We start from the raw sequence: 24,498 nt of genomic DNA, 5'->3' as shown, positions 1-24,498 counted from the left end.
TAAAGTAACCCCTCTCGTTAGACCGTGTAAACCTTATAACAGGTGCAAAACTAAATAAAACTAAATGAAATATTTTTCTGATCGCGTTAACCTTATCTCTAGAAGATATTATATTTGAAGACCATTAATAAACTTGGTAAAAACGATAAAACATAGTTGAATAAATAATAAAACGTTCTTGCCGTAAGACTTCGAGCAGACAAAATTTCTCATTAGCCCAAACTACGGAAGAGCTAACGATAACTGCTGTTAAAAACTGAATAATTTTTCCATTAAGCCCACGATGAATGCTCGCAAAAAAGGCAAAAATATCTAAGGCGGATTCCTAATAAAACAAAGAGTATCAGATATATGACCTGTATGTCAGGGTTCACAAAAAGGACAACCAACTCCAACTATTTGTTTAAACAAAGGGCTGATGAATTAGCTCGACGTTTGGCGTTTTTTGTGGTGTACAGGCCAAAGGAATCCCCTCGGAAAAACTTTGATAAATTATATTTTCATACCGGCAATTTAATCATTTTGATTACACAGTGGTAAAAAAATCTCCTTAATTTATGGTGATTGTGAGTTCCTAGGGATATTTAACAAATAAAAAACGAATGTTTGTTTATGGGTCGTAGATTTTTGAAAAAATATTGAAGTTTGTACATAAAATGCGTAAGATATAATTGCCTTTAAAGTCTAACGCAAAAACTGTATAAGCTATAATTTGATAACTCCATAAAATAAATTAGAGCCTAAACAAAACCCAGTAACACAATCCGTCCAAAGGCAATTTGCATTCGCAACAAATGCTTTATTTATAACTTAAATAATTTATGCGTTATTAGATTAAATTACTTTATGATAAAAGCCTGGCACATATTCATAGATTCAGCGGTTCGACTTTCAAAAATGCACCCCATTCGAATACGGCGCCAAGGCTTAAGACCTTCAAATAAAACTAATTTGCATTTCAAAAGGTACTAAAAAAAACCTACCCTAGTCAATTTAAAGTGTTATTTCCATTGGGTATTTGATTATTTTTTCACTTCTTTATCCGCGCCAATGTTTCTTTTTCTTTTCCTTTAAATTGGGAAAGAATTTTTTCTTCCTTTGGGGGAATTTCTTTAAGCCTTAGTCCTAAGGGGTAACGACCAGTACGCCATCTGTTTTTCCCAAATTGAAATATTTCAAATTCTTTAGTTACGACGATAATTATTTTGGGGCCAAAACAATAGCTTTCGAGGAAAAGATGTTATTTTTTTCAGTTAAGGGTCCGAGTAAATTGTTTTCTTCGCCTTCGAACTCATTTCTAATTTAAGTCATTCACGTAAGCTGGTAGTACCAATAATACTTTTGGAAATTTAATTAAAACTAGAAAACTTGGCTTTAGGACAACGAAAAAAATGGGTACAAGTGAACTGCTGCTGTTGGAACACTGAAGTAAATACGCACTACTGAAATATTTCAGTAAATAGATACTATTTAAAGATTTCCGTAAATAGATACCATTTAAAGATTTCCGTAAATAGATACTATTTAAAGATTTCCGTAAATAGATACTATTTAAAGATTTCCGTAAATAGATACTATTGAAATATTGACGTAAATTGGAAATATTTAAATATTGACGTAAATAGGTACTATTTAAATATTAACGTAAATAGGTACTATGGAAATATTTACGTAAATTGGAAATATTTAAATATTGACGTAAATTGGAAATATTTAAATATTGACGTAAATAGGTACTATTGAAATATTGACGTAAATAGGTACTATTGAAATGTTGACGTAAATAAGTAATATTTAAATGTTGACGTAAATAGGTACTATTGAAATATTGACGTAAATTGGAAATATTTAAATATTGACGTAAATAGGTACTATTTAAATATTGACGTAAATAGGTACTATGGAAATGTTTACGTAAATAGGTACTATTGAAATATTGACGTAAATTGGAAATATTTAAATATTGACGTAAATAGGTACTATTGAAATATTGACGTAAATAGGTACTATTGAAATGTTGACGTAAATAAGTAATATTTAAATATTTACGTAAATAGGTACTATGGAAATATTTCCGAAAATAGGTACTATTGAAATATTTACGTAAATAGTTACTATTGAAAGATTTACGTGAATAGGTACTATTGAAAAATTTACTAAAATTACTTTTGAAACACTGCTGTAGCTAGAGCATTTTAGTATTTTTGAAATAGTAGTGCAATTTTTTATCCTAGAAATCCTGGTGTAATTGGCCGTCCTAGAAATACTAGTGTACTTGGCTGTTCTAAAAATTCTATTGTATTTTTGAAATACTAGTGTAATTTGTTGTCACGGTAATACTAGAGCAGGGGGGGGGGGAGACAATTTCCAAATTTTCCCCTTCCGACGGCAGCAGACGATAATGCGTCTAACCATAAGTGTATAATATTTTTACATAAGTGTGACACTTCCTATTCTTCACATGTAAAAGTTTTACTGGGAGCTATTCACAAGACAGACTCCTTTACGGACTTCGTCACCGTTTTGCGTCCGCTCACTCCCGCGTCACTCGTAGCCTTTGACAGCGGCTCGCTAGGGGGAGATTTTCTTCTTGTGATGACTAGCTCTCAGTAAAAAATTCCCCAAAGTGACAAACTTATGGAACAATATTAAAAACTTATGGTCTAACCAATAAAAACTGTACACAAGAAAATGCACGACTTTCGACGGGTTGCGTTCTCCTTGTGTGGGATGCTGTGTTCGTTGCTCCAAGCTGGATGCATGTTCCAAGCTAATAATATTAGCAGGAAAGGAAAAGGGGTACTTCTCTCGTAACGGTTGTGTTATATACTTCTGGTGGTAGAAGACGATGTTAAGATAGGCTGCGAGACTGACCTAGGACCCTCAGGTAGACGTGATGTACGATAACGGGATTAGTGTTGACTTGGCACTCATAATAGCCTTCGTCCTTCTTCTGCGTGTATTTGATTTGAAGGGCCCAATCTTTGGAATGTTGCAGATGCACGGGCGTGAAGTTCTCTTCACTCGTGTAAGTCACTAATTTCACCGTCAACAGGTGGAAATCACGAAGACGCACCCAGGACACCTGCCAAGAGACAACAACCACACAAAGGCTTAAGGTAAGGAAAACAGACGGATTTGGAAGCCAATGTTTCGAACTTCTATGGAGGATGCAACTTCCGCTAATATTACACCCACCATAGATGGTCAGAAATTGGCTCGCGTACCAGAGATTCTCAATAACTCAACCAGACACGCGTTTACGTAACCTTGTCTTTTCTTAATCCGGAAATCAAAATGACCCGAGGGGCTAACCACTTCCTTAAATTCCGTACACCGATTAATAATAATAATAATCAGCTAGGCCCAAGTCATCTAAGAACTGATAATGCCTTAAACAGGGTTACAAAGCCCTTCATGCCGCGTGAGCCAACAGCTCCCTACACTGACTGTTACCCTTATCCTCAACAAGTTTTTATGGAAAGGGGAAACCGAAGAGCTCGGGGAAAACCCCCCTTAAACCAGTGAGGAACTCACCGCGGAAGGAGTTGTTCCGAGTTTTGCACCAAGTGCAACAAGCTGGGATCAAACCACTCCGCCACCAAAACCTCGTCGAGTACAGCCTTTAATAGTGCTAAATCTGTAATCGATTACGTAATAACTTTGGTACAGTCAAAGCTACGGGCTTGTACACCGATTATGGATAGTGGTCAACCCCTCGAAACGGCCTTAGACAAAAATTTATTATTGAAAATAGGCGTTTACGCGAATATCTATCAATCTAATGAACGTTGCAGACGTTCGCGTAAACGCCTAGAAATGGGTTTGCTGAAACTCTCTAATAAAAGTGTTTTAAACGGTTTCTAAATCAACCTAAAACAAGTTACCTCTCCTCGGAAGAGTTTTTAATTTTCAGTGAAGCGTAACTGTATCCGTGGTTCTGCGGTAAAACGCTCACCTGTCGTTCAAGAGGGCTCGGGTTCGAATCCCGGCCGATTAAAAAATTATACTACACCCAATGACAAAAAGAGGGCGCTTTTGGAAAAACCTTTTCCCTGATTCTAAGAAACTGGGTACGCAGTGATTACCCTTTGCCCCGAAAATGCGACAGACAGACCCACAGACAGACAGACCCACCCACAGACAGACAAACAGACACGGTGGTTGTATAACCCCTCCTAGGGTACAAAGTCCCCTCGGAGAGGTAAAAACCAGAAAACAATAAAAGACAAAGTTGCTTAATATAAATATAAAATTTCCATCTAAAAGTAAAGAAAATTATCTCACAATAAATAAAATAAATTTAAGGTTTTTTAAATACTATATTGAGTATTTCCGCCTCTACAAGTATTTACGGAAAGGGGAGAGTATTCCCACCTCGACGTCACATGACGTCACCTATGATTCATTACCAAATCTGGCGAGTGGAAGCATTCTAAAAGGCAGTCATGCGTATTAGTAGGAGAACCGCTGGTACGAAGAGCATGCTACGAACTGCTACGGTGTTAGTAGTAAAATAGGGACAGGCTACCGGTACCGTCGGATCTTCGATGCCTTCGACAAGACATCTGAGATACACCGTCTGTCCAACCTGCGTCGTGACGTTCCTCCTGGTCAGAGGCTCAATGTCTCCTTGCGTCCGGCTCCTACTGGACAGGATGAACGCGGGGGGAGGCAGTTTCTGAGACGCGGACACGCCGCCGCTGCCCAGCCGCTGTGTCCGGTCGTGTCTGACCGCCGTCCCTGGCGTGTGTACGTGTCGAGGGGGCTGCAGAAGCACTTCCAACCAGATGCCTGCGAACACAAACACCACAAAAATATACCATCAGTAAAATTAATCAAAATCATTCATCTTAAAAATTGTCTGCAAATTGGTTTGATTATCCCGAATCGTTAGATTAAATGTTGATTATGAACGATAGCTATTAACATATCGATAATTATGGTCGAAAGATGGATAAGTACGGTTGAAATGATGAGTAGATAAGGTTGAAATAATCGGTTAATAGGGTTGAAAAAATAAGGAACTATAGTTGAAACGTCCACTAGCTATGGTTTAAAATATCGTAAACTTGCTACTGTTGAAATTATCAGTAGCTACGGTTGAAAACGTCGATAGATAAGGTTGGGAAAAACGGTAGATAGGGTTGAAAGGATAAGGAGCTACAATTTAAAAGACCAGTAGCTACGGTTTAAAAATATCAATAGCTACAGTTTAAAATATCAATAGCTACGGTTTAAAATATCAATAGCTACAATTTAAAATATCAATAGCTACAGTTTTAAATATCAATAGCTACGGTTTAAAATATAAATAGCTACAGTTTGAAATATCAATAGCTACAATTTAAAATATCAATAGCTACGGTTTAAAATATCAATAGCTACAGTTTAAAATATCAATAGCTACAGTTTAAAAGACCAGTAGCTACGGTTTGAAATATCAATAGCTACAGTTTAAAATATCAATAGCTACGGTTTGAAAATATCAATAGCTACAGTTTAAAAGACCAGTAGCTACGGTTTAAAATATTAATAGCTACAATTTAAAATATCAATAGCTACAGTTGAAAATATCAATAGCTACAGTTTTAAATATCAATAGCTACGGTTTAAAATATAAATAGCTACAGTTTAAAATATCAATAGCTACAATTTAAAATATCAATAGCTACAATTTAAAATATCAATAGCTACGGTTTAAAATATCAATAGCTACAGTTTAAAATATCAATAGCTACAGTTTAAAAGACCAGTAGCTACGGTTTGAAATATCAATAGCTACAGTTTAAAATATCAATAGCTACGGTTTGAAAATATCAATAGCTACAGTTTAAAATATCAATAGCTCAGTTTAAAATCTCAATAGCTACAGTTTAAAATATCAATAGCTACAGTTTTAAATATAAATAGCTACAGTTTAAAATATCAATAGCTCAGTTTAAAATCTCAATAGCTACAGTTTAAAATATCAATAGCTACAGTTTTAAATATAAATAGCTACAGTTTAAAATATCAATAGCTACAATTTAAAATAGCAATAGCTACAATTTAAAATATCAATAGCTACGGTTTAAAATATCAATAGCTACTACAGTTTAAAATGTCAATAACAACGGTTGAAAAGATCGCTAGATACGGTTAAAAAAAATGGTAGATATAACTGAGAAAATCGGTTGATAGGTTTGAAAAAAATAAAGAACTACAGTTGTAAAGTCCACTAGCTATGGTTTAAAAATCGGTTGACACGGTGGAAATTATCAGTAGCTACGGTTGAAAAGATCGATATATAAGGTTGAAAAAATCGGTAAATAGTATAGAAAAGATAAGGAATTCCACTTGAAAAGCTCAGTAGCCACGGTTTGAAAATATCAGTAGGTACAGTTTAAATTATCAATAACTACTAGATACGGTTCAATAAAATGTGTAGATAGGGCTGAGAAAATCGGTCGATAGGGCTAAAAATATAAGGAACTACCGTTCAAAAGTACAGTAGCTACGATTGAAATGATCAGTTAAAGAGATCGGTAGCTATGGTTGAAACGATCAGTTAAAGAGATCGGTAGCTATGGTTGAAACGATCAGTTAAAGAGATCGGTAGCTATGGTTGAAACGATCAGTTAAAGAGATCGGTAGCTACGATTGAAAGGATCAGTTAAAGAGATCGGTAGCTATGGTTGAAACGATCAGTTAAAGAGATCGGTAGCTATAGTTGAAACGAAGAATAGATATACGGTATAAAATATTAGTAGCAACAGCTTATATGATAGATTAAAAACGCCGTTAGTTATGCTATAGAAATAAAATATAACATCTTCCAAACTCAATCTTCCCAAAATATTAAAGAAACCAAAAACCTGAAAAAAGCAACGAAATAAGCCTTATGGCCATTAAGCCAGTCAAAGCCGTGTCAATCAAAACTGTCCAGCCATCCTTTCAAGCTCGCTCAACTCCACCCTAAATTGACCATAACGGTTTTAAAGAAATCCTCGGCTACGGCTAAGCCTTAGAAATTTCTATGGGAAAAAAAAGGACACCGAGAAAACTCTTAGAATGTCGTAATGACGGCGTCGTCATGGCAACCGAGTTAAGATCATTTATGTGGAACAACTTAAGGCAGCGGGAAAAAATGTTTTAAAAACGATATGGGGGTTCTAGGATTAAAGAAATTATAGGTCAGCGGAACCAGACAGTATTGTTAAAGGTAGGACGGTTAGGTACCCATTGTTAGGTTTGGATGGAAATCCCACTGACAAAGCGTTGTACTACTAAAAGCGCTTTTAAAGGGTAACCACTCCTTGTCTTCCACTGACATTTCAAACTGACGCGAAATGAACTCGTTGTTTGGCAAAAAGGCAATCAGCTTGGAAAATATCTCGTTAACTTAATGATTTAAATTAATGAGATAAATTAAAATGGGACCCAGATTGCGTGGCTTCGCGAGAGTATAAAATGCTTAGTAGTTTAGTACATCGCTTAAAATGTAGATGGAGTTCTTTAATTAAGGTTCATAATCTTAAGTGTATTTTACCAGATTGATGGGCAAAAATCCGACCAAAATTGTCCAAAATTTCTTTTTTAAATTATAATCTTTTGTATCAAATTATGACCGTAATTTCGGGTGCCATCTAACGACATAAATATCAATAATAATTTAAAATAAAATTAAGTTTGCGCATTTTCCATTAATTTAAAGACGCGCTATTTAATTACTTTGGAGTGAGATTAGTAAAATGTAGTAATTAATTATAATTATATTTAGGAAAACAGATTTAGAATGGTATTACCACGAAACTGTAAAAGCGGTTAAAATTTCCATAACATTGAGTGATCTGGCGATCATTTGCATGGTGTAATTAGAATTTAAATTTAAAATATTATCTGCAACTTAAACTAAACTCATATTACAAAAGCTACGAAGAGAAATGTTTCTGGAAAATCCAATTGAATAAAATTCCCGAAATGTTACCTGATGTCCTAGAAAGATATTTCGAATATTTTTACAAATTTGTATTTTCAAGTAAAATTGTAAGTTAATTTGGAGGAATTTTAGAAATATTCATAGAATATAAAAATACATATTTTATGTCGAAGCGTCTTTTAAAATTCAGAAACCGCTTCCTTTTTTAAAAAATAAAATATGGAGGGGTTTTTTTTGCTTTTAATTGATTTTTTATTTTTATATTTATTTAACGTTTAATCCTTTTGTCTTCAGAAATTTATTAATAATTTGAGTGCAAAGGTAACGTTATCTAAAATTTAAATTAGCTTTGATTAAATTTAATTACTTTTTAAAAGCTAAGTTTAGTTTAGTTTAGTTTTAATTGACAATTCTAGACACTTCTTAAATATATTTAAGTACAATAGATGATTTCAATTAATGATAGTTTTTAAAAAGTCAATTTAAATAGTGAATTAAATATTTATTTAAATCGTGAATTAAATATTTATTTAAATCGTGAATTAAATCTTTATTTAAATCGTGAATTAAATCTTTATTTAAATCGTGAATTAAATCTTTATTTAAATCTATGGTTAAAATGGTTAATAAAATCTGTGGTTTAAATAGTTAATTTTATTAATGGTTTAAATGGTTGATTTAATCGGTGGTTTAAATCGTTAATTAAATCGGCGGTTTAAATCGTTAATTAAATATCTGGTGTAAATCCTTAATTAAATCTCTGGTTTAAATCGTTAATTCAATATCTGGTTTAAATCGTTAATTAAATCTATGGTTTAAATCGTTAATTAAATCTCTGCTTTATGTCGTTAATTATATATCTAGTTTAAATCGTTAATTAAATTTCTTTTTTAATCGTTAATTATATCTGGTTTAAATCGTTAATTATATCTGGTTTAAATCGTTAATTAAATATCTGGTTTAAATCGTTAATGAAATCTCTGCTTTATATCGTTAATTAAATTTCTGCTTTATGTCGTTAATTAAATATCTGGTTGAAATCGTTAATTAAATCTCTGGTTTAAATCGTTAATAAAATCTCTGGTTTAAATCAAATTAGTATAAATGAAAGTTTCCCAATGTTTTGACTGGGTAGAAAAACGTTTATTTCATTCAGTAATCATCCAGAATCCCGTGTGATGAACGCGTTAAAGCAGCACTCTACGGTCCACTCAGATCAACCTGAAGACAGTGAAGAGACGACACTTTTGGATGAAGAGAATTGTACGTACGTCGACCGGTCCAAAAACAAAAACCTTTTATTCGAGACCATAAGAGAGCGAGAGAGTGAAATGAGACGCTGGCCCTAAGTGGTGCCCTATTTCGTTAAGGAATAAGAGTTTTTCGTGACAAGATGTCATTTACCCGAAAAACGTTCTCGAGAGGGAGAGAGCGAGCGAATTCCAGGCGAGTTTGAGCTGGAGGCGCAAAATTGCGACGAGGGAACGAACTATACCAAAATGTGAGAAAGACACAGAACTGCCAGATCCTACGTACAGCGTGTTTCACGCTAAACAAAACGTCATAAAGATATTGCTTTCATTTTTTTCATTTTGACTAATTGTCGACAGACCGACCTGTACATAAACTCCAATCTCCTAATCAACGATATCGATGGCCCCGCCCACGACAACATCACCCCATAAACTAACTTATAAAAATCAATTAAATAATAAAAAATAATATAAATTAAATAATAAAACAAAAATAAAAATAGAAATTGTTACTCGCGCACATAATTATCCTATTTTGTTCATTCTCGCTGGTTAGAGCGTCGAAACGGCTGAAGTGACGTTTTAAAATAAAAACACCTTTTTAACTGTACAATAGTGGTATCTTCAATTCAGATTATTATTATTTTATTTTGACGAACACATACCCGTTATTAAGAGTTAGGTATTCAAAATCTGCACCTCCTATATAAGTGGCTCAACTATGCATTTCTGAAATAAATTTCGCGAAATGCATGATGAATGCGCGCAAGCCGTGCGCGAACGTTTTTAAATTTAGAACCACGCGAGAGAAATCTCCGCCGCGAGCCCTTAGCACCGTAGCCAAGGCTTATTCGCAATTTTATCGCTTACAGTGGCCTTTGTCTAATTTAGCACTATTTCAAGCTGAACTCTTTTAATTTTGTATTTTAACTTATAAAATTAATATTTAAGTGTAGAACAGCCTCTTGTTTAGTGCTTAAAACAATTTTGACCATTTTAAATTTAAAAATAATTAAGTTAATACGTTTTAATTCGGACCCTTTAGTTAGGACCTTATATATCGTTAACTATTAAAATTAGAATTATCAAAATTATTTTAAGCACTAGAGGAAGGTCCAGCCTAAAAAGAAAAATATAATTCAATGATGTAATTGTTAAAACAGAAACGTTCAGCTTGAACGAAAAAGAGGCTTTTACTGTATTCTTCCCCCTTAAAACTTTAAATTAACACTTATCTTGGCAAAATGATTCATTAGAGCCTAAGACTGGCTATTAGAAATAAGAGTTGTGTATTTATTTTTCAAATGTGAGATTTAGACGCGTTTTGTGTGGAAGTTATTAACCACAAATAATATTTTAGATGTAGAAATTTTGAAAATGCAGATTTCGCTACTGCCCTATCGGCGTACGTTAATTTTCTTCTCTCCAGGACAACGCCGTTACCAAGGGCCCCTATGGTAGGCCTTTGCTTATGGGGACCTTAAAATAGGCTTATGTTTTGACTATAATACCGAAGATTTTTTTTCAGTTGTAACAAAAGCATCTACAGATAACAGTTAACCGGTTTAAACTATATCGAATAAACGGATGAAAATAGAAATGCACACATTTTCTTCCGGGTGTTTATAATCTGTTTCTAATCCGAGATAACAAATCAGAAAGTAAACGATTTAAGATAGATGGCGGTTCGATTATAGATTTTTAAAGGCTATAGATGGTGGTGCGATTGTTGATTTTTAAAGGCGCTAGATGGCGGTGCGATTGTTCAAACTGGCTTATTTCTTTAAGAGTAAGGAATCTATTATTTTTAGCTTAACGTGTCTTTAAAAAGTCGTTGGTCTTGTTAGTTACGTTAATATATTTCTGATTAACTTCAATTAAAAACCGACCAACTGCTTATTTTTCAAATCTCTTTTGCACACCAGATTACTGATTTCCATTGATTTTTTGATTTTTCGTTTGCCATTCTATACAGTAGTGTTCGGCAGTCGATTAATTTTTATCCGTGAATGAAATAAGCTCGACTATATTTAAATAATATTTATTTAAATAACCAATAGTTGAATAAAAATTGTAAAATGTTTAAATAATCGAAAGTGAATAAGCCTATTATTTAAATAAAACCAACAATTATTTAAATAAATGCCACTTTTATTCAAATAAATGCTTGGTTGCGTAAAAAACATAATTAAATAAGTTAAAATGATATTTTTTTTACCAACGTTTTTTAAATAAATCGGAAAATTTTTAGATAATGAATAAACAATTCCGAACACTACTATACAGCACATCTCTACAGAGGGAAATTCCTACTAACTTATTTTGATATATGTCGTTGAAGCTTTCAATAACCCTTCGAGGTGGCTATTTGATCGACACATTTACATTCAATGAAAGTGTCTTAACTAGTAGAAACTCCAAAAAAATCCCTTTAATGCTTTCCTGTATCTCACCAAAGGACCCAGTTAAGTATCGCCCCCTATGGTTACAACAGCGCGAAACATTTTAATTTAATCCATTTAATTTATAAGTTTAACTGGTTACTATTTAAAAAATACTTAATTTACTAAACTCTCTGTTGATAAACAAAATAAACAATTTAGATATTTATCCTTCATTTTGCTCAATCGAAAATATGTTTATTATCATTTATTAAATACAATTTGACGCTAAGCGTCGGTCACTAATAAAGTTGCTCGGACTCACCTACCCACAACGACATCTATTGAGCCATTGAGGAACTACACTTGTTTTAAATTATTATCCCATTATAGTTTCATTACATAAAACATATCTTATATCAATTTTTAATTTTGCTACGGGGTAATCTTTGTACACCTGATTACTAAAGTGACTAGGTGTAATTTTGGTATAATATTCTCCATGAAACACCCTGTATAGAGGGCCCAAAGAATGAAACAAAAGAAAAATACACACACACAGAGAGAGAGAAAGAGAGAGAAGTAGGAAATAAAGGAAAAGTAATTTTATTAAACGAGAGAGTGTTTCCACCGTCCTAAGCGCCACCCTTCGGAGAGTCTAGCAACTATTTTTTCCCGTCTTTTCGCCCTCCCATTCTTTGCTAGCGAAAAGAGTAAAGTGGAACTCGCGATGGGAAGATAACAAGTATGACTATGGAGTAGACAATTTCTCATTAGAATTCTCGACCAGGCGCCTTTTTACTCTCAGGGCCGCAAAGTTCCCCGTTTGGAGAGACGTACTGGGAGAACCACATTCTTCCTGGGAGACTTGCTTTTTAATTAGGTGTGGATGGCTTCGTGGGAGGAACGTGTTAAAAGTTTACCTTGTGCAAGAGAACCTTTCCATTTACCCCAAGTTCTTCTACCAGCAACAAGTTGGGGTGGTTCTATTGTACGTGACGCAGTATGAATAGGTTCTTATTGTTAAATGTACGGATTTTTTAAGGATTGTTAAATGTACGGATTTTTTAAGGATTGTTAAATGTACGGATTTGTTAAGCATTGTTAAATGTACGGATTTTTTAAGGATTGTTAAATGTACGGATTTGTTAAGCATTGTTAAATGTACGGATTTTTTAAGGATTGTTAAATGTACGGATTTGTTAAGGATTGTTAAATGTACGGATTTTTTAAGGATTGTTAAATGTACTTATTTTTTAAGGATTGTTAAATGTACGGATTTGTTAAGCATTGTTAAATGTACGTATTTTTTAAGGATTGTTAAATGTACGGATTTGTTAAGCATTGTTAAATGTACGGATTTTTTAAGGATTGTTAAATGTACGGATTTGTTAAGCATTGTTAAATGTACGGATTTTTTAAGGATTGTTAAATGTACGGATTTTTTAAGCATTGTTAAATGTACGGATTTTTTAAGGATTGTTAAATGTACGGATTTTTTAAGGATTGTTCAATGTACGGATTTTTAAAGTATTGTTAAATGTACGGATTTTTTAAGTATTGTTAAATGTACGGATTATTTAAGTACTGTTAAATGTACGGATTTTTTAAGTACTGTTAAATGTACGGATTTTTTAAGTATTGTGAAATGTACGGATTTCTTAAGTATTGTTAAATGTATGGATTTTTTCAAGTTGATGGTTAAGGGCGTGGTATTGTTTAAACGGTTTTTCAAAAATTAAGATTTTGAACTTAAAAATTGTGTTTTTTTATACTTAGAGGGAATGACTAGGTTGAGTACGAATTAGTGATATTACATAGTCTAGCAAAGGTTCTATAAGTGAGGTACTATAGTAAATAGAGGTAAGTGCTCTATTATAGAGATAGATTTAACTATATCCATATCAAAATAATTGCAATAAAAAATTAATATAATTGCTTAAAAAAATCGAAATAATTGCTTTAAAAATCACGATAATACCTTTAGAAATATCAAGATATTTTATCCAATAAAATCAATATAATATCTTAGTGTTGTTAATTTTCCGAAAAATCAAATGTGGAAACATTTCCAGAAAATTTCCGCAAATCGGAAAAATAAAAAAATTTAAAAATAAATTACTTTTTAAGGGTTTTTAATGTTTTTAACTTTTTATCGATATAAAAGGTCTAATATCAGTAAACATACTACAAAATATTAATAGTGTTACATTGTTAATCAGTTTAAACTATAGTCTAGAGGTTTAGTTTTACTTTTAGATTCGAAAAAATGAGGCGAAAATGCCGCTTTATATAAATTTGCAAAAAAAATTAGACTAATCATGGAATTAATTTTTTTTTTATTCTTTTCGGAAAAATACGGAAACTTTTCGGTAAAAAAGGTCTCGGTCATTTTCCGCGGAAAATTTTCCGACTTACAACACTATAATATCTCTAATAAAATCAAGATAATAGCTATAACAACATCAAGATATTTTATCTAATAAAGCCAATATTATAGCTTCAATAAAATCAAAATAATTGCTTTAGTAAAAACCAGATAATTGCTTTAATAAAAAGATAATTGAATTAATAAAATCAAGATAATTACTTTAATAAAAAGATAATAGTTGCTTTTATAAAAACAAGATAATTGTTTTAATAAAATCAAGATAATTACTTTAATAAAAACCAGATAATTGCTTTAATAAAATCAAGATAATATCTCCAAAAATAAATATAGTAATTGCTTTAGCAAAAGCGAAATTAATAGTAGCTGTAAAACAGCAAGATAATTTATCCAGAAAAAGAAAATACTAGTGATTACATCCGAAAAACAATCGAACAATTGAGTACGACGATAATAAATAACAAATTCAATTTTCGACCCAAATATTTTCTAAGCCCAAGAATATCCCTAGTATAAAAATAAAAATAAATAAAAAAAGTGAAATCTTCGCCTAAAAGACAATTTAAGCGTCTCAAACGAGCAATAAATCGCAAAATCACTGAGCGCAATAGAAAACTCGACCCAAATAGTTGTTCCTTAAATTCCAATCCACCGAATCAATAAAATAAAACGTAATTTTCTGATAAACCAATTCCATACCTCAGCTTAAATCTCGGTCAAAATACCAACGACAAAAAATGAGTGAAGCGATGTAAGGCAGCAGACGTTCCTGAAGAAAATTGAAGGGGAAACAATTGTAGAAAAATAAATTGCTAAAATATTTCTCCAATTTAGAGCAAAAAGAGCGATAATACTTCGACATCGCAACCGTGAAATCCGATAATTTAACTCCTAAAATAAAATTTTACATCACCCGATAGTATTAGCGAAGGCGGGATGGTGCAAAATATATTACTAATAGAAAAAACCTTATTCCAACGTCAACAGCACTACGAAGTAACCGTAAAACCCTCGGTCATCGCTTATCACCCAACATTACTTCCGCTCGTAACACGAAACAAAATAAACCTCTCACCGTAGCTTCAACCGCACCATCAGGTGAGTCCACTAACGTAGCAACCCAGACATGTCGATCGACCTTCCGAAAGGGCCAAAATTGAAAAGCGGTCAGAACTTCTTATCAGCGACTATTTTATCCGCCTACCAAAACGTAACGGACTGATTTACACCCCCTACGTAAACCAAGGCTGTATCGACTAAGGTCATTTTCACGGTAGACCTGGTAGGCATCGACGACCAAGATGAAGATACCACCGACTTTTACTTTTTACCGTCTGACGAGAGAAAAGGGCCTCTACAATGGCGTGTGTTTTTTTGTGAGAAGGGGTTGGAAAGGGGGATGAAATGAGGCGGCCACGAGAACAAAAATATGAAAAGAGCGTCCGGAATTTCCAACGGCCGAAATCAAATCTATTCGGACATGAAAAAGAGTATCTCTTGACCGCCGTGTCCTTCCAACTCTCATCTCCAATTATCGACGCGACTCTAAGAAAAGTCTTTTCAATTTCTTTTTAGGCTTTGGAATGAAGCCTACATTTTTTGGCCTTTAAAACGAGAGTTCTGCGAAGCGGAAATTGCAACGAAAATTAATTTTTTGGTTTTATTTGGAAAAAGGTCTAGTTTTCTAAAATGGATTATTGCTATTTTTCGATTCGATCCCTTTTGAAGGCCTAGGATTTATTCTGCCAGTTTTCCCTTAAAGTTTTCTTCCCGCCGCGCAAATATCCTGGTGGTAGGCCAACATGTTCTGCGGTTGGCCTACCACCAGGATATTTGTGTGGCGGGAAGAAAACTTTAAGGAAAACTGGCAGAAGAAATCCTAGGCCTTTAAGGTGAAAATATCTAGAGAATAAGCTAGAATTTATCGAGAAACCAGTAAACTTGCCCTTTTTTTGGGGTAAAACAAAGTCTAACATTATTGAAGAATTTAATATCTAGTTGGATGAACAAATCATTGAAAAAATTTATCTTCGATGAAAACAATTCATTTTCAAATAATACCCTCAGGTGATTCCATATACAAATAAACTACTGGACCCGAATTATAAGCAAAAAAATCAATTCTTCACATTGCATCGGTTGCCAGCGCTCCAACTAAGAGAATTGGGAAAAATTTCACCCCAAATTTAATTAAGCAATTGTGAAAAATCTTTAGTTGTCGAGCTAATTCTTGTCGATATCGGACATCAAGTGGCGCTGCTCTAAAAGAACCAAGCCAGCAATCAAGATTCGGATCCCGTAGTTCATTACTCCAAAGTTTATTATCTTTTTGTAAAACTAGGTTGGTTAGGTAAATAACTTAAAAAATCACATTTTCCAATTAAATGACGTTAATGTACGCTTTTGCTAGACTAACTAGCAAATATTAATATTTTGGAATTTCTTTGCAGAAATAAGTTACACAATTGCTAAATGGCAAAATTTCGGCTATAAGGGTATAATAATAGAGTAGGATTTGGAATTTTTTAAGGTTTACAATTTAAAAATTAAGCATAGCACGAAAAAAATATGCTTCAGTTGAATTTTAATTGCTTCTTATTTAAATTTTTGGGTCTTTTTCGGTTTACAAGAAGTAATTGTTTTCTAAAAAAAAACTTTTTCAGCTTGAAATTGCGTGTAAATATGTAGTCAAAACTTCGTAGGGCATTGCCCCATTTGACCCTCCCAGTTTTCCTTCCCCGCAGAACAGCCATCCTACTTATAGATCCAATTTGACCAGAAGTAAATGAACCGAAGTTATCAGACCGCTATATTGGCCATGTTGGAGATGTTTTCCTCATGGAACCATAGTTTAAAGCATCTTTTAATAATCCACGCGCTAAGTGGCTATCGAGCCTAAGTTTTACTATCGCCACCTACCGTCTCTCGGAGAAATGTTACCATTGTTAGGCTTAAATTAAATTTAAATTGACTAATAACACGTGTTATTGAAATGATGCACGATTTTTCACGTATATTTTAGCGCTCGTGCTTAAATCACAGAATTATATATTGCGTTTACATAGTGAATATAGTACCCACAATTTTCTAGTGCAATTTATCGTGGGAGTAGATTGGGCTTCGTTTTAACTAGATTTCCATAAGGAAAATGCAGGGCCGTCTTAAGGCATGGGCTAAATGGGCTACAGCCCAGGGCCCCCCTGCCAGTTTGGGGCCCCGGAAAGGCCAGCCATACAGCCTCTACACTAGGGGTAAGGGTTTAGTTGGTTAAATATTATTTATGCTCAATTATTATTTTGTGTCTTTTAGTTACGTCTAAAATAATTTGACTTATCGCCACATCGCGTATCATACGGTACCAACAATTTCTAAAACCTAACAGCGAGTCACTGTCAGTAAAAATCTTATTTCAGTTACGTAGCCTATGTTATAATTTTGGAATTAAAAGTTTTGGTTTGATTATTGTGTAGTTGAATTTAGACAACGGACATACAAAGGCTGACCGTTGGGAATCACAAAGGTCTTAAGAAATAATTTAGCCCAGGGCCCCAAAAGATCTTAAGACACTGAAAATGCCTCCTAGTTTTCAGGTCAATTCCAAAAACTTCGGTTCATTTACTTCTGATTTCACTTGAAAAAAAAAGGTGCCAACCGTCAAAACTTCTGGAATCCAATGAGAATCAAAGCCACGAAGTACAAACACCGAAATTTTTCTACGCTGCAGCGACTTATACAGGAGCTTTCTATCGACGCTTTCCAAGAATTAATTCACTGAAGAGCTCATCGAGTAGAAAAACGAGCCTCTCTTATAAAACCAGAGACCAGCGAAGATAACCTACCATTTATGACACCTTCATCCAGCCACCAACCGTACCTGACTGAGAGCTCGCTACGGTTACACCAACTAACTCTCGTCTACTACAGACAAGAGAGCGTCTAAGTGCGGTGGCCAATATGACAAAAGAAAAATATGAAGATGATAGGTTTTTTTTACGGGGAACTCTATTCTTTTCTAGCGCGATAAATCACCGGCGGAGGGCGCTACTGTCGTCGCCATTGGCTGCCAGCAATTTCAGGTTGCTTCTCTCTCTCTGCGCGCGTCGAATCTGGGTCTTACGTATTCATCACCCGGCCCGTTTGTTCGTCCACCGCAGCCCATCCACGGCCAACCCCGACGACTGAAATGTCCGGCTCTTAAGAGATATCTGACCGTTTTGGTACTACTACTTTGCTTTCTTTGGCCCAAGATATGTATCACTCTCTGGGATACTTTATCAATCTAGGGTTTATATATGTGGAAAATCTGAGGTGATAAAGGAATTTATTTTTTTAGTGGACTGGACAAGGTTTTTTGGAATGGGTTGTGCACTGTTTTATGGAATTGTTTGGGAAATCTATTACGTAATAAGTGGCCATTTTTTGTAATCGGTTGGACACTATTTTTGGAATGGGTTGGGCACTGTTTTATGGAATTGGTTGGGAAATCTATTACGTAATAAGTGGTCATTTTTTGGAATGGGTTGGGCACTGTTTTTTTGGAATTGTTTGGGAAATCTATTACGTAATAAGTGGCCATTTTTTGTAATCGGTTGGACACTATTTTTGGAATGGGTTGGGCACTGTTTTTTGGAATTGGTCTCGAAATCTATTACGTAATAAGTGGCCATTTTTTGTAATCGGTTGGACACTATTTTTTGGAATAGGTTTGGCACTGTTTTTTGGAATTGGTATACCAATGATAAGCTAAATCTCTAATATCTTGATATTGATTAAAGAAAAGTTAACTTTATTTAAAGAAAAAAGTATGTACCTATAAAAGATCATTTAATTAATATCAATTTTATTATTTGTAATTTTTCAACAACAAGACGTTATCAGCTGAAATATGTATTACTTTTAAACCGATATTTTCAAATTGAATGTTTCAAAGGATCGATCATCTGGAATTCTTGATTTGAACAACATCGAGGTAATTCTTACAACGATAACAAGATAATTGCATCCTAGAAATCTTGAAAGAATTCTTTCAAAATTGACTACTGCTCGGTATGGTAAAAATAACCAATAAACGGTTTGCAAGTTATAATTAATTTTAAGCGTATTTTATTTTATTTCTTTAGTTATTTTATCCCGGCGTTCAGGGAGAAGTTAACTTCCAGGAAACGCTTTATTATAAAGTCTGTAATATAATTAAGGAGCTCAACGAGTAACGTTCCACCCCAAGGGAGGATCAAATCTATTTACAAGTAACGTGACACTGCCGTTATAACGAGGGAGACGGTATAGTTGGTTCATTAAAACTATTTGGTCCAATTTAAAGTAACCATGTCGTCTCTACCAGCGAACAAACGATTTTCTATCTTTTCTATTTTTCACGTTGGAAATTTTTTCAATGAATTTTCCGAATTTGAAACCCGACGGGAATCGCTGGGCCCTGGCGGGCCCGGGCCTTCGTTAGACGCGGGCGAGTGCTTCTCATCTGCCGACTTCAAAAGAATACGACCGACGCCAAGGCTTAACAAGTTTTCCTTTTTTATACCCATTTTCAAAGGCAACCTCGCCGGTATCTTTTGATCCTTGTTTATTTATGCCTTTCTAGTTTTATTTCTAGCTGGTTTTCTCGATATTGCAATGCTACCCCCGAGAATAAATTTCTATACCATTCAATGGTGGACGCGCAGTGTTACCAGATAAAAAAATATATATTTACGTTAGCTGGGTCGAGGGGTCGGACATTAACCAAAATCCCGTACATTTTGTCTAAAATCGCAAAATCTTTAAACTCTCTCTATGGTAAATTAACATTGAAATCCCAAAATCACTTCAAAAATAATGATAAAATCGCCAAAATCTCTACGAAATCCCGAAATCACGTACAAAATAATGGCAAGTGTCCGACCCCTCGAGCTGGGTATAGCAGTAGAGAATACGTCTACGCGGAATCTTCATTTTTTACCTGAAAGGCCTAGGTTTTTTTCTGCCTGTCCCCCTTTAAATTAACTTAGTGGAGCACATATACCCTGGTGGTAGGCCAACCGCTGAACATGTTGGCCTAATTTAAAGGGGGACAGGCGGAAGAAAACCTAGGCCTTTAACGAATTATGAATATTAAGTTTGAACGAATCAGAAACGCCCGAATCCATGACGTCATCTATAGTTTGAAGAGTGATGGTGTTGTTTTTACATTTTTTAGAGTATAAACTTACTTTTTTATCCAGATATTGTACATTACCTTTAGGCCAACTGGTTAATTTCACGCCTCTAAAACAAGACGTTGCGTACGAAAAGTGTTAACAAGCTGATAACCTTCCACTCTATGTGAGAGCATGGACAGTAAATTAAGAGGACAGGTTTTCGGTACCCTTCCACAGTGCAATTTATTTCTCCCCGCGTATCAATCAGCTCGAGAGACTCCGAGGGAGTGTTGCAAGGTCGTTTGCACCACATGATCTTAAAATTTCAAAATGGCAATCTAATGCGGTTGATATTGTTACGTAATTTTTTGCGCATTATATTTTAGTATTTTTTAATTTTGGTTTTTTAATTAAATAAAAACTATCAACTGATATTTAGTATATCATATTTAACCTATAAAAACGTGAAAAAATACCTTTTGGCGTAAAAATGTACTTCATGTTTATCTTTGTTCTTTTTTAGAACCGTATCGTCCACTCTTAGCGACTCCCTTAGTGTGATTGGTTTACGAGGGCTAAAAACCAGGCTTTTTACCGATCCTCTAAAATCTACTATCCATGGTGAGAGTGGGTTACTCTATGATTAGAGATTACGTCAACACTAAATATTAATATTCATAATTTTTTAAGGTAAACAATTATGAATATTAAGTTTGAACTAGTGTTGTAAGTCTGAAAATGACCGAGGCCTTTTTTCCGGAAAAGTTTCCGTATTTTTCCGAAAAAAATAATAAAAAAGTTTTCATTCAATGATTAATCTAATATTGGTTGAAAATTTAAATAAAGCGGCATTTTCGCCTCATTTTTTCGAATTTAAAAGGAAAACTAAACCTCCAGACTAGTTTAAACTAATTAACAATGTAACACTATTAATGTTTTGTAGTATGTTTACTGATATTAGACATTTTATATCGATAAAAGTTAAAAACATTAAAAACCCTTAAAAAGTAATTTAGGTTTAAATTTTTTATTTTTCCGATTTGCGGAAAATATTCAGCATTTTATTTTTCCGTAAAATTAACAACTCTTGTTTGAACCAATCAGAAACGCCTGATTCCGTGACGTCACTCAATACAACACTCGCCCACTGGCTTCGAGTCACAAAATACAACATACGCCCTACCCTCTTCAATGCATCAAAATTCATTATTATTCTTTATAAATCTTAGGAGGCTATACGGTGGTGGCTCCATCTTCATTCCGGCTGAAGAAACATTATAAATGATTTAACACTATCGAAAAGGCACGCGCCGCTTTCCAACTAACTTCGAAACCAAGTACAACCTAACAGCCCATAGCCCACGTCAACTCTTACAAACCTTACCCCATCTCAATCCTTTCTCCGCGCTGTCAGGAGCGGATCGTTCCCATTTATAACCCGTGATCCATATTTCTTTTTTAGCACAGCAGCGCGCATTCGCATTGGCAAATCCGTCCAATGGCGCGACAGCTTCAATTTTTATCGCTATTTTAGCTTTGTCCCCGGTCGAGCGCGCTGACAGGTGGAACGGGTAGGTCCCTATTGATTTACGTATGAAAAGGCCATTTAACTTGGCAGTCGGAATGGAAAGCGGGGGTGGCTCGGCGGGGAGCGCGCGAGTTAATAGGGTGTGAAGAAGACGGTTCTTTCCGAATGGCATTTGTATCCATCCTCTTCTCGGGTGACCCTAGAGTTCAATCGCGCGATTCAGGCATTTGTCAGACGGACAGGCACAGACTTCCACAATCTTCGAGCTCTTCCCTAGAATTTAATTTCTTTCGCTCACTTTCTCGCCTTTGAAGTTTTATGTCTTCTATTTGTTTAAATTTTTCGAATTTATCAATTTCCCTTCTTCCCTTATCGTGACGTTTAGGGTAATTTTTACGTATCCTAAATTTAGATATGCTCGTGTTGGGTTTAAGTATATTTTTTTATCTTGTAACCCCCGTAAAAGTAATTTTTACGTATCGTAAATTTAAATATACTCATGTTGGGTTTAAGTATATCTTTGAACTATTAGCCCCTGTAAAAGTAATTTTTGCGAATCCTCAATTTAGGTACAGGGTTTAAGTCTATTTTTGATCTACTAGCCCCTTTAAAAGTGTTCCACACGCCATACACCAGTGTACAGGGTGAAGTTATCTCTTGACATTTTCTGGTTTTTAGATTCATTTATTAAATATTAAAAGAAATTATTTTGATAATATTTTTAAATATATTGTATATATTTTAAAATTTAATATTACGAAAAAATGCACGCTTCGAGTAGGAGATTTTTTAAAATTCGGGAGGTGACGTGTTTATGCTAATTTTATTGCACCTTTAAAGGTAAGAGCGCGTGTTATTTTTCATTCTAGAGACCGCGTTCAAAATTGCGCGAGGAAATTTATATTAAAGAATTGAACAGCGCGTGTTTTGTGTATTATTATAGAAAGAGCTATTATATGAAGATTACGGATACTAGTTTCAATAGACCAATTTAATTTTATAAAATGGCTGCATTTTTGTCATCTGCTATATAAATGACGAAATTCATTTGAAAAAAGCTCTCGAAACTCAGTGCTTTGATGGTAAATCACATTTGAAACCAATATTAATTATATAAAAAATTGGGCAGATGCAAATTCTACTTTGATTGTAATACATTCAATCCAATTACAATGTATGAAATTAAAATTTATTTCGATTTTATTCCAATTATTTATTCCAAATAGAATTCGATTAAAAATAATAATAATAATAATAATAATCAGCTAGGCTAATACCCAAGGCACCACCCTAGGCCTAAGTCATCAAGCGACTTTTAAAGCCCTTAATTTAGGTGGCCGGGTTTCAATGCGTAGGAGGGTTGTGGCAAGCCCTCATGCCACGCGAGCCAACAGCTCCCTACACATACCGTTAACCTCTACAACTTTTTATGGAAGGGGAAACCGAAGAGCTCGGGGGAAAACCCCTTAAACCAATGGCGAAAGAAATTGCAAACTCAACGCAGAAGCAGTTGTTCCGAGTTTTCACCCAGTGCCTCAAGCTGGGATCGAACCCGGCTCCTCTTGCTGCGAACGAAAATTTTCTTTATGCCCTCTTTTGTTCGCCATTGAAACCGAGATAGGTAACGGCTAAAGCAGACGCAATTAGTATTTCTTCATCGTTATTCGTAAATTTGACCTTATAAATAATGAAACTTGCATTTGAATATAATTTTTGAATCGTTTGCTTATATTTTGATAAGTTTATTTAAGAAACACACGTACTTATGACTTTTTAATTTGTCTGTAGCAGACGCTAGATCATAGGCGCTACATCGGAGTAGCCAGCGCCGTTACGCCACCTAGAGGCGTTTCAGTCGCGAATAACGTTACGCAACCAACTCTTTACGGATTTAATTAAACCACCCAAAACCTCATTACAATATTTAATAAACCCCAACAACGTGGTTTGCAAATTAATATTCATCCATAATCAAATTAAGCTCATTTAGGTCAACTCGCGCGTCCATTTAACCTGACAGCTCCACCAAAACCCGACCACAGCCGCGTCACCCGTCACAAGTAAACCCAAGTAACATCTGTCTTTAAAAGAAGGACAATACTAACCTAATATTTCTACACGGAAACAAGGTCATGGTAGCCAGCGTCCACTAACCAAATATTTGCAATACGTTCCTGAATTGCTAATTTGATCTGAGTCACGGACTATCGATACCGTGCCGTTTTCGATTGTTAAAAAAAGGACTTAATTAATTCAATTAGTAAGATATACTCGCCAGAATAATCGGATTACATGGTACAGTCTTAGATGAACGTTGGAATTTGATACGGACATTCTTTGGCAAGGCTCGACAAACGACAAAGACAATGGCATAAACGAACGGAATTGTTCAATCTTTTGTATGGGATTAAGAAGGAGGCGAGTCACGCGTAATGATAACGTCTTTAAGGAGGAGTGACTCATTTCTGGCAGCGCTTCAAAATGTCGGGTCGTTTGCAGGCGTGAAATAGCAACGACCCGCGAAGAAGAACGAGACGCTATTTGCGCAGTAAGGGTTCCCGACAACAAGACGGGACAAGGACCTGGCGGATGTTTCACAAATTTTCTACATAATTACTAAGGGAATGTAACAGTGTAAGCTGTGTAGGATTCAGTAGATTAGTTAAAAATATGTGATAAATTAGTACGAAATATGTGATCTAGATTAATGCGAAATATGTGATAGAGTAGTGCGAAGTATGTGAAATATTAGTGTTAAATATGTGATAGAGTAGTGCGAAGTATGTGAAAGATGAGTATGAAATATGTGATAGATTAGTGCGAAATATGTGAACAAGATTAGTGCGATATGTGATATATTAGTGCAAAATATTTGATAGATTAGTTTGAAAT

At 34.5% G+C, this 24,498-nt stretch overlaps 1 protein-coding gene across 2 annotated transcripts in view; it reads right to left on the bottom strand.

Annotated features, from left to right (window-relative positions):
- The window catches only part of LOC149961976 (zwei Ig domain protein zig-8-like), a 304,615-nt gene that overhangs the window by 71,098 nt on the left and 209,019 nt on the right, over positions 1–24,498 (bottom strand). Inside the window, exons 2-3 of one of the 2 annotated variants that reach the window (XM_090177840.1) lie at positions 4,532–4,794; positions 2,875–3,085 (exon numbers count right to left, since the gene is read on the bottom strand). In XM_090177840.1, coding sequence (XP_090033966.1) covers positions 2,875–3,085; positions 4,532–4,794 — 474 coding nt within the window. The remainder of the gene's footprint in view (positions 1–2,874; positions 3,086–4,531; positions 4,795–24,498) is intronic. The other variant, XM_090177845.1, reaches the window with a different exon arrangement.

The sequence above is a fragment of the Leiobunum rupestre genome, chromosome 1, assembly GCF_980474605.1.
Source record: "Leiobunum rupestre chromosome 1, qqLeiRupe1.1.hap1, whole genome shotgun sequence".
In the NCBI taxonomy this organism is placed as follows: domain Eukaryota; kingdom Metazoa; phylum Arthropoda; class Arachnida; order Opiliones; family Sclerosomatidae; genus Leiobunum; species Leiobunum rupestre.
This window is presented reverse-complemented; position numbering and strand designations above follow the sequence as displayed.